This window comes from Salvelinus fontinalis, chromosome 40, assembly GCF_029448725.1.
Source record: "Salvelinus fontinalis isolate EN_2023a chromosome 40, ASM2944872v1, whole genome shotgun sequence".
In the NCBI taxonomy this organism is placed as follows: Eukaryota; Metazoa; Chordata; class Actinopteri; order Salmoniformes; family Salmonidae; genus Salvelinus; species Salvelinus fontinalis.
Genome location: NC_074704.1, coordinates 8,010,956 through 8,022,682, shown reverse-complemented (window position 1 = coordinate 8,022,682; position 11,727 = coordinate 8,010,956). Strand labels below are relative to the sequence as shown.

General features: G+C 54.0%; 1 protein-coding gene across 1 annotated transcript in view; it reads left to right on the top strand.

Annotated features, from left to right (window-relative positions):
- LOC129839470 (asc-type amino acid transporter 1-like) overlaps positions 1–11,727 on the top strand; it is a gene marked incomplete at its 3' end in the record, with an annotated part of 83,797 nt that overhangs the window by 54,442 nt on the left and 17,628 nt on the right. Inside the window, 1 exon segment of the mRNA XM_055906949.1 lies at positions 8,346–8,499. Within this exon segment, the coding sequence (XP_055762924.1) occupies positions 8,346–8,499 (154 nt within the window).

The following is an 11,727-nucleotide window of genomic DNA, read 5'->3' as shown; positions in this document are numbered from 1 at the left end:
TTGGCGTTTCCTCTCACTACCAAATATGGTGCTGAGAGGAAGCCCAGTGGCTGGCGGTGGGAGAAGATGGCGATAGATGGATTTTGTCCGACATTCTGATCATTTTCTCATTGATGAAACATTTAATCTCAATACGTTTTTTTATTTGTTTCCAAAACTCTAGTCTGTTTACGAACAGAGTGGACTAAGTTTTGTAGACTTTACTCTTTGTCAAAGTTTCAGAAAATGGCGTTCTTCAGAAAGAGTGCAAAGGGCGAATTGAGTTATTTCACACGCTCACTTCACAAAGTAGGCGTTCCCTAACAGAATATGCAAATACATGCTAGAATGCACCAATAGAATCTCGCTAGCTCGTTCTTGGCTCTGCCCACCTCCTTACTTGTTCTGCCCACGATGATTCATTTACTCCCATTGGAAACGACAGGCTGTGGTGTATCTTGGGTTAGTTAATAACATCTTTGACACTACTGTCACAGAGACTCTTACTAACCCCTGGTGTAGATGAAGGAGATGACTGAGCCCAGGGGAGTCCAGATGAGACTCCGTATTGGACCAGACCAAGCAGCTTATCCATGTAAAATGGTTGACAAAACAATATTATACAACAGGTATGTCTGATCCTGTCCAAAAGAAAACTAAAATACGTCCAATATGAATCCTGTCACGTCAGGAGGCTTCCCTCAATCAGCTTCTCAGATCACTAATCACCTGGGAGTAATCACTCCCTTAACAACCCTTCCTCTGCTCCCTCCGGCTCCTGGCCTGGTGGCTGCTGGGAGATGAGACTGCTGGCCTGGTGGCTGCTGGGAGTAATCACTCCCTTAACAACCCTTCCTCTGCTCCCTCCGGCTCCTGGCCTGGTGGCTGCTGGGAGATGAGACTGCTGGCCTGGTGGCTGCTGGGAGTAATCACTCCCTTAACAACCCTTCCTCTGCTCCCTCCGGCTCCTGGCCTGGTGGCTGCTGGGAGATGAGACTGCTGGCCTGGTGGCTGCTGGGAGTAATCACTCCCTTTAACAAGCCTTCCTCTGCTCCCTCCGGCTCCTGGCCTGGTGGCTGCTGGGAGATGAGACTGCTGGCCTGGTGGCTGCTGGGAGTAATCACTCCCTTTAACAACCCTTCCTCTGCTCCCTCCGGCTCCTGGCCTGGTGGCTGCTGGGAGATGAGACTCCTGTCCTGGTGGCTGCTGGGAGATGAGACTGCTGGCCTGGTGGCTGCTGGGAGTAATCACTCCCTTTAACAACCCTTCCTCTGCTCCCTCCGGCTCCTGGCCTGGTGGCTGCTGGGAGATGAGACTCCTGTCCTGGTGGCTGCTGGGAGATGAGACTGCTGGACTGGTGGCTGCTGGGAGTAATCACTCCGTTTAACAACCCTTCCTCTGCTCCCTCCGGCTCCTGGCCTGGTGGCTGCTGGGAGATGAGACTGCTGGCCTGGTGGCTGCTGGGAGATGAGACTGCTGGCCTGGTGGCTGCTGGGAGTAATCACTCCCTTTAACAAGCCTTCCTCTGCTCCCTCCTGATCCTGGCCTGGTGGCTGCTGGGAGATGAGACTGCTGGCCTGGTGGCTGCTGGGAGTAATCACTCCCTTAACAACCCTTCCTCTGCTCCCTCCGGCTCCTGAACTGGTGGCTGCTGGGAGATGAGACTGCTGGCCTGGTGGCTGCTGGGAGTAATCACTCCCTTTAACAAGCCTTCCTCTGCTCCCTCCGGCTCCTGGCCTGGTGGCTGCTGGGAGATGAGACTGCTGGCCTGGTGGCTGCTGGGAGTAATCACTCCCTTTAACAAGCCTTCCTCTGCTCCCTCCGGCCCCTGGCCTGGTGGCTGCTGGGAGATGAGACTGCTGGCCTGGTGGCTGCTGGGAGTAATCACTCCCTTTAACAACCCTTCCTCTGCTCCCTCCGGCTCCTGGCCTGGTGGCTGCTGGGAGATGAGACTCCTGGCCTGGTGGCTGCTGGGAGATGAGACTCCTGGCCTGGTGGCTGCTGCCCTGTAGAGGTGGGAGATGAGACTCCTGGCCTGGTGGCTGCTGGGAGATGAGACTCCTGGCCTGGTGGCTGCTGGGAGATGAGACTCCTGGCCTGGTGGCTGCTGCCCCGTAGAGGTGGGAGATGAAACTCCTGGCCTGGTGGCTGCTGGGAGATGAGACTCCTGGCCTGGTGGCTGCTGCCCCGTAGAGGTGGGAGATGAAACTCCTGGCCTGGTGGCTGCTGCCCAGTAGAGGTGGGAGATGAAACTCCTGGCCTGGTGGCTGCTGGGAGATGAAACTCCTGGCCTGGTGGCTTCTGCCCTGTAGAGGTGGGAGATGAAACTCCTGAACTGGTGGCTGCTGGGAGATGAAACTCCTGGCCTGGTGGCTGCTGCCTCATAGAGGGGGGAGATGAAACTCCTGGCCTGGTGGCTGCTGCCCCATAGAGGTGAAGGATAAAACTCCTGGCCTGGTGCCTGCTGCACCGTAGAGGTGGGAGATGAAACTCCTGGCCTGGTGGCTGCTGCACCGTAGAGGTGGGAGATGAAACTCCTGGCCTGGTGGCTGCTGCCCTGTAGAGTTGGAAGATGAAACTCCTGGCCTGGTGGCTGCTGGGAGATGAAACTCCTGGCCTGGTGGCTGCTGCCCCGTAGAGGTGGGAGATGAGACTCCTGGCCTGGTGGCTGCTGGGTTTTAAACTCCTGGCTTGGTGGCTGCTGGGAGTAATCACTCCCTGAACAACCCTTCCTCTGCTCCCTCCTGCTCCTGGCCTGGTGGCTGCTGGGAGATGAGACTGCTGGCCTGGTGGCTGCTGGGAGATGAGACTCCTGGCCTGGTGGCTGCTGCCTCGTAGAGGTGGGAGATGAGACTCCTGGCCTGGTGGCTGCTGGGAGATGAGACTCCTGGCCTGGTGGCTGCTGGGAGATGAGACTCCTGTTCTGGTGGCTGCTGGGAGATGAGCCTCCTGGCCTGGTGGCTGCTGGGAGATGAGACTCCTGGCCTGGTGGCTGCTGGGAGATGAGACTCCTGGCCTGGTGGCTGCTGGGAGATGAGACTGCTGGCCTGGTGGCTGCTGGGAGTAATCACTCCCTGAACAACCCTTCCTCTGCTCCCTCCTGCTCCTGGCCTGGTGGCTGCTGGGAGATGACACTCCTGGCCTGGTGGCTGCTGGGAGATGAGACTCCTGGCCTGGTGGCTGCTGGGAGATGAGACTCCTGGCCTGGTGGCTGCTGCCCCGTAGAGGTGGGAGATGAGACTCCTGGCCTGGTGGCTGCTGCCCTGTAGAGGTGGGAGATGAGACTCCTGGCCTGGTTGCTGCTGGGAGATGAGACTCCTGGCCTGGTGGCTGCTGGGAGATGAGCATCCTGGCCTGGTGGCTGCTGGGAGAGACTCCTGGCCTGGTGGCTGCTGGGAGATGAAACTCCTGGCCTGGTGGCTGCTGGGAGATGAGACCGCTGGCCTGGTGGCTGCTGGGAGATGAAACTCCTGGCCTGGTGGCTGCTGGGAGATGAAACTCCTGGCCTGGTGGCTGCTGGGAGATGAGACTCCTGGCCTGGTGGCTGCTGGGAGATGAGACTCCTGGCCTGGTGGCTGCTGCCCTGTAGAGGTGGGAGATGAGACTCCTGGCCTGGTGGCTGCTGGGAGATGAGATTCCTGGCCTGGTGGCTGCTGGGAGATGAGACTCCTGGCCTGGTGGCTGCTGCCCCGTAGAGGTGGGAGATGAGACTCCTGGCCTGGTGGCTGCTGCCCTGTAGAGGTGGGAGATGAGACTCCTGGCCTGGTTGCTGCTGGGAGATGAGACTCCTGGCCTGGTGGCTGCTGGGAGATGAGCATCCTGGCCTGGTGGCTGCTGGGAGAGACTCCTGGCCTGGTGGCTGCTGGGAGATGAAACTCCTGGCCTGGTGGCTGCTGGGAGATGAGACCGCTGGCCTGGTGGCTGCTGGGAGATGAAACTCCTGGCCTGGTGGCTGCTGGGAGATGAAACTCCTGGCCTGGTGGCTGCTGGGAGATGAGACTCCTGGCCTGGTGGCTGCTGGGAGATGAGACTCCTGGCCTGGTGGCTGCTGCCCTGTAGAGGTGGGAGATGAGACTCCTGGCCTGGTGGCTGCTGGGAGATGAGATTCCTGGCCTGGTGGCTGCTGGGAGATGAGACTCCTGGCCTGGTGGCTGCTGCCCCGTAGAGGTGGGAGATGAAACTCCTGGCCTGGTGGCTGCTGGGAGATGAAACTCCTGGCCTGGTGGCTGCTGCCTCATAGAGGGGGGAGATGAAACTCCTGGCCTGGTGGCTGCTGCCCCATAGAGGTGAAGGATAAAACTCCTGGCCTGGTGCCTGCTGCACCGTAGAGGTGGGAGATGAAACTCCTGGCCTGGTGGCTGCTGCACCGTAGAGGTGGGAGATGAAACTCCTGGCCTGGTGGCTGCTGCCCTGTAGAGGTGGAAGATGAAACTCCTGGCCTGGTGGCTGCTGGGAGATGAAACTCCTGGCCTGGTGGCTGCTGCCCCGTAGAGGTGGGAGATGAAACTCCTGGCCTGGTGGCTGCTGCACCGTAGAGGTGGGAGATGAAACTCCTGGCCTGGTGGCTGCTGCCCTGTAGAGGTGGAAGATGAAACTCCTGGCCTGGTGGCTGCTGGGAGATGAAACTCCTGGCCTGGTGGCTGCTGCCCCGTAGAGGTGGGAGATGAGACTCCTGGCCTGGTGGCTGCTGGGTTTTAAACTCCTGGCTTGGTGGCTGCTGGGAGATTAAACTCCTGGCCTGGTGGCTGCTGCCCCGTAGAGTTGGGAGATGAAACTCCTGGCCTGGTGGCTGCTGCCCCGTAGAGGTGGGAGATGAGACTCCTGGCCTGGTGGCTGCTGCCCTGTAGAGGTGGGAGATGAGACTCCTGGCCTGGTGGTTGCTGGGAGATGAAACTCCTGGCCTGGTGGCTGCTGCCCCGTAGAGTTGGGAGATGAAACTCCTGGCCTGGTGGCTGCTGCCCTGTAGAGGTGGGAGATGAGACTCCTGGCCTGGTGGCTGCTGCCCTGTAGAGGTGGGAGATGAAACTCCTGGCCTGGTGGCTGCTGGGAGATGAGACTCCTGGCCTGGTGGCTGCTGCCCCGTAGAGGTGGGAGATGAGACTCCTGGCCTGGTGGCTGCTGCCCTGTAGAGGTGGGACAGCTTGGACAGTATTCAGTATTCTGTAACGGATTTGAAAAACCAGACGGATTTGAGCACTAAAACATGCCGTGTAGAACAAGACTTTAGAGAAGCAGGGTTCCTGACCGAAATCAAACATACAGACAGTGGAGGAGAACCAGGTTTAAATGACTTAAAATGGCCCTATCATACAGTCAGTGGCCCTCATCCGGTTTGGGCTGGTTCTTAGGCAGCCAGAAAGGCAGCGTTCGTGACCTGACCGTGGATCCCTGCAGCAGTACTGTTGTCTCAGCTAATCTTCCAGACTGACATGGGAAGGAATCGTAGAAACCAGAGAGAGAGACACAGTGTAAGCAGAGCGTGCTCCCTTTTAAATATCACATCAGTCCAACTGTGTGACCTGTCTGCCATTAAACACTGAGTCAGGACGTATCTGTCTGCCATTAAACACTGTGTGATCTGTCTGCCATTAAACACTGTGTGATCTGTCTGCCATTAAACACTGTGTGATCTGTCTGCCATTAAACACTGTGTGATCTGTCTGCCATTAAACACTGTGTGATCTGTCTGCCATTAAACACTGTGTGATCTGTCTGCCATTAAACACTGTGTGATCTGTCTGCCATTAAACACTGTGTGATCTGTCTGCCATTAAACACTGTGTGATCTGTCTGCCATTAAACACTGTGTGATCTGTCTGCCATTAAACACTGTGTGATCTGTCTGCCATTAAACACTGAGTCAGGAAGTATCTGTCTGCCATTAAACACTGTGTGATCTGTCTGCCATTAAACACTGTGTGATCTGTCTGCCATTAAACACTGTGTGATCTGTCTGCCATTAAACACTGTGTGATCTGTCTGCCATTAAACACTGTGTGATCTGTCTGCCATTAAACACTGTGTGATCTGTCTGCCATTAAACACTGAGTCAGGAAGTATCTGTCTGCCATTAAACACTGTGTGATCTGTCTGCCATTAAACACTGTGTGATCTGTCTGCCATTAAACACAGTGTGATCTGTCAGCCATTAAACACTGAGTCAGGAAGTATCTGTCTGCCATTAAACACTGTGTGATCTGTCTGCCATTAAACACTGTGAGTCAGGGAGTATCTGTCTGCCATTAAACACTGTGAGTCAGGAAGTATCTGTCTGCCATTAAACACTGTGTGATCTGTCTGCCATTAAACACTGTGTGATCTGTCTGCCATTAAACACTGTGTGATCTGTCTGCCATTAAACACTGTGAGTCAGGAAGTATCTGTCTGCCATTAAACACTTTTTTATCTGTCTTCCAATTAAACACTGTGTGATCTGTCTTCCAATTAAACACTGTGTGATCTGTCTGCCATTAAACACTGAGTCAGGAAGTATCTGTCTGCCATTAAACACTGTGTGATCTGTCTGCCATTAAACACTGTGTGATCTGTCTGCCATTAAACACTGTGGGATCTGTCTTCCAATTAAACACTGTGTGATCTGTCTGCCATTAAACACTGTGAGTCAGGAAGTATCTGTCTGCCATTAAACACTGTGTGATCTGTCTGCCATTAAACACTGTGAGTCAGGAAGTATCTGTATGCCATTAAACACTGTGTGATCTGTCTGCCATTAAACACTGTGAGTCAGGAAGTATCTGTCTGCCATTAAACACTGTGTGATCTGTCTGCCATTAAACACTGTGTGATCTGTCTTCCAATTAAACACTGTGTGATCTGTCTGCCATTAAACACTGTTTCATATGTCTGCCATTAAACACTGAGTCAGGAAGTATCTGTCTGCCATTAAACACTGTGTGATCTGTCTTCTAATTAAACACTGTGTGATCTGTCTGCCATTAAACACTGTGTGATCTGTCTGCCATTAAACACTGTGTGATCTGTCTGCCATTAAACACTGTGTGATCTGTCTGCCATTAAACACTGTGTGATCTGTCTGCCATTAAACACTGTGTGATCTGTCTGCCATTAAACACTGTGTGATCTGTCTGCCATTAAACACTGAGTCAGGAAGTATCTGTCTGCCATTAAACACTGTGTGATCTGTCTGCCATTAAACACTGTGTGATCTGTCTTCCAATTAAACACTGTGTGATCTGTCTGCCATTAAACACTGTGTGATCTGTCTGCCATTAAACACTGAGTCAGGAAGTATCTGTCTGCCATTAAACACTGTGAGTCAGGAAGTATCTGTCTGCCATTAAACACTGTTTGATATGTCTGCCATTAAACACTGAGTCAGGAAGTATCTGTCTGCCATTAAACACCATGAGTCAGGAAGTATCTGTCTGCCATTAAACACTGTGTGATCTGTCTGCCATTAAACACTGTGAGTCAGGAAGTATCTGTCTGCCATTAAACCCTGTGAGTCAGGGAGTATCTGTCTGCCATTAAACACTGTGTGATCTGTCTGCCATTAAACACTGTGTGATCTGTCTGCCATTAAACACTGTGAGTCAGGAAGTATCTGTCTGCCATTAAACCCTGTGAGTCAGGGAGTATCTGTCTGCCATTAAACACTGTGAGTCAGGAAGTATCTGTCTGCCATTAAACACTGTGTGATCTGTCTGCCATTAAACACTGTGTGATCTGTCTTCTAATTAAACACTGTGTGATCTGTCTGCCATTAAACACTGTTTGATATGTCTGCCATTAAACACTGAGTCAGGAAGTATCTGTCTGCCATTAAACACTGTGAGTCAGGAAGTATCTGTCTGCCATTAAACACTGTGAGTCAGGAAGTATCTGTCTGCCATTAAACACTGTGTGATCTGTCTGCCATTAAACACTGTGTGATCTGTCTGCCATTAAACACTGTGTGATCTGTCTGCCATTAAACACTGTGTGATCTGTCTGCCATTAAACACTGTGTGATCTGTCTGCCATTAAACACTGTGTGATCTGTCTGCCATTAAACACTGTGAGGAATCATGTCCCAGATTGTAACAACCGATACTGGAGGTCTCTCCGTCTAGTCACATGTTGAATCACTACTGTAGTTGCTGTCACAACTCTTTGTGTGTGTGTGTGTGTGTGTGTGTGTGTGTGTGTGTGTGTGTGTGTGTGTGTGTGTGTGTGTGTGTGTGTGTGTGTGTGTGTGTGTGTGTGTGTGTGTGTGTGTGTGTGTGTGTGTGTGTGTGTGTGTGTGTGTGTGTGTTACAGAAGCAATCCTCATCAGTAAAATCTTAATCACAGCTCTCTCTCTCATTCTGTCTCCAACCCTCTCCCTCCCTCCCTCCCTCCACCAGGTCACTATGATGCTCTGAGACCCAGTCAGGCGTTTGAGTTCACCCGGGACCCGTCTGTGGGGCAGATAGCTCTGGCTTTCCTCCAGGCCTCCTTCGCCTTCAGCGGCTGGAACTTCCTGAACTACGTCACTGAGGAGGTGGTCGAGCCTCGCAAGTAAGGACCTCTAGACGTAGGCTACGTCCCAATTTAATCAGGATAGACCTCTAGACGTGGGCTACGTCCCAATTTAATCAGGATAGACCTCTAGACCTCTAGATGTAGGCTACGTCCCAATTTAATCAGGATAGACCTCTAGATGTAGGCTACGTCCCAATTTAATCAGGATAGACCTCTAGATTTAGGCTGCGTCCCAATTTAATCAGGATAAACCTCTAGATTTTGGCTACGTCCCAATTTAATCAGGATAGACCCCTAGACCTCTAGATGTAGGCTACGTGTCACGATCGTGTGGGGGATTTACGGACCAAAACGCAGCAGTTGGAAAATAAGCCATCTTCTTTTATTAAACAACACGAAGATGAACACGACACAAAAACACTTTAACAAAACAACAAAACGACCGTGAAGCTACAAACGTTGTACACAAACATACAGGCTACTAACGTTCTTACATAGACAATTACCCACAACCAATGAGAGCCTATGGCTACCCTAAATAAGGCTCCCAATCAGAGACAACCGAAATCAGCTGTCTCTAATTGGGAACTCATTCAGGTAACCATAGACTCTCCTAGATAACTAACCAACATAGACAACGCTAGACATATACACTCAACACAAAACCATATACTCCACCCCATAACCCCTTTACCAAATAAACACCCAAAACCAACAAAAACATAAACATTCCCCATGTCACACCCTGACCTAACTAAAATAATAAAGAAAACAAAGAATAATAAGGCCAGGGCGTGACATAACCCCCCCCTTGAGGCGCGAACTCCGGGCGCACCATACACAGTCTAAGGGAGGGTCTGGGTGGGCTCCCCTCCACGGTGGCGGCTCCGGCTCTGGTCGTAGTCCCCACGTCACCACAGTACCTAACCACCTCCTAGGCTTCCTCCAAACGACCCCCCTCCACATTAACCCCATTGCATTAAGGGGGAGTTCCGGACTAAGGGACAGCTCCGGACTAAGGACCAGTACCAGGGTAAGGGGTAGTACCAGGGTCAGGGGCAGTACCAGGATAAGGGGCAGTACCAGGATAAGGGGCAGCACCAGGGTAAGAGGCAGCAACAGGGTAAGGGGCAGCAACAGGGTAAGGGGCAGCTCCGGACTGAGGAATGGCAGCTCCGGACTGAGGAATGGCAGCTCCGGACTGAGGGACTGCAGCTCCGGACTGAGGGACTGCAGCTCCGGACTGAGGGACTGCAGCTCCGGACTGAGGGACGGCCCATGGCTGGCTGACAGATCTGGCTGCTCATGGCTGGCTAACTGATCTGGCTGCTCATGGCTGGCTGACGGATCTGGCTGCTCATGGCTGGCTGACGGATCTGGCTGCTCATGGCTGGCTGACGGATCTGGCTGCTCATGGCTGGCTGACGGATCTGGCTGCTCATGGCTGGCTGACGGATCTGGCTGCTCATGGCTGGCTGACGGATCTGGCTGCTCATGGCTAGCTGACGGATCTGGCTGCTCATGGCTAGCTGACGGATCTGGCTGCTCATGGCTAGCTGACGGATCTGGCTGCTCATGGCTAGCTGACGGATCTGGCTGCTCATGGCTAGCTGACGGATCTGGCTGCTCATGGCTAGCTGACGGATCTGGCTGCTCATGGCTAGCTGACGGATCTGGCTGCTCATGGCTAGCTGACGGATCTGGCTGCTCATGGCTAGCTGACGGATCTGGCTGCTCATGGCTAGCTGACGGATCTGGCTGCTCATGGCTAGCTGACGGATCTGGCTGCTCATGGCTAGCTGACGGATCTGGCTGCTCATGGCTAGCTGACGGATCTGGCTGCTCATGGCTAGCTGACGGATCTGGCTGCTCATGGCTAGCTGACGGATCTGGCTGCTCATGGCTGGCTGACTGATCTGGCTGCTCCTGTCTGGTTGGCGGCTCTGGCAGATCCTGTCTGGTTGGCGGCTCTGGCAGATCCTGTCTGGTTGGCGGCTCTGGCAGATCCTGTCTGACGGACGGCTCTAGCGGCTCCTGTCTGGCTGGCGGCTCTAGCGGCTCCTGTCTGGCGGACGGCTCAGTGGGCTCATGGCAGACGGGCGGCTTTGCAGGCTCATGGCAGACGGGCGGCTTTGCAGGCTCATTGCAGACGGATGGCTCAGATGGCGCTGGGGAGACGGATGGCTCAGATGGCGCTGGGTAGACGGATGGCTCAGATGGCGCTGGGTAGACGAGCAGTTCAGTCAACGCTGTGCAGACGGCAGACTCCTGCCGGCTGAGGCGCACTGTAGGCCTGGTGCGTGGTGCCGGGACTGGTGGCACCGGGCTGGGGACACGCATCTCAGGGCTAGTGCGGGGAGCAGCAACAGGACGCACAGGACTCTGGGGACACACAGGAGGCTTGGTGCGTGGTTTAGACACTGGTGGTAAAGGGCTGGAGACACGCACCATATAGCTAGTGCGTGGAGGAGGCACTGGTGGTACTGGATTGGGGCGGGGAGGTGGCGCCGGAAATACCGGACCGTGCAGGCGTACTGGCTCCCTTGAACGCCGAGCCTGCCCAACCTTACCTGGTTGTATGCTCCCCGTCGCCTGACCAGTGCGGGGAGGTGGAATGACCCGCACCGGCCTATGTAGGCGAACCGGGGACACCATGCGTAAGGCTGGTGCCATGTACGCCGGCCCGAGGAGACGCACTGGTGACCAGATGCGTTGGGCCGGCTTCATGACATACGGCTCAACGCTCAGTCTAGCCCGGCCGATACGTGGAGCTGAAATGTACCGAACCGGGCTATGCACGCGTACAGGAGACACCGTGCGCTCTACTGCGTAACACGGTGTCTGCCCGTACTCCCGCTCTCCACGGTAAGTACAGGGAGTAGGCGCAGGTTTCCTACCTGACTTCGCCACACTCCCTTTAAGGCCCCCCCCAAGAAATTTTTGGGTTGTACTCACGGGCTTCCAGCCTTGTCTCCGTGCTGCCTCCTCATATCGCCTCCTCTCGGCTTTCGCTGCCTCCAGCTCTTCACGAGGGAGGCGATATTCTCCAGGTTGATCCCAAGGTCCATCTCTTTCCAATTCCTCCTCCCAACTCCAGAGATCCTGTGTAGGTAGGTCCTGTTGCCGCCTTCCATGCCGCTTGGTCCTATGGTGGGTAATTCTGTCACGATCGTGTACTGGAGAGAATGAGGACCAAGGCGCAGCTGGATATGAATACATCTTCTCTTTTTTTATTTAAAAGACGAAGATGAACACGACACGAGA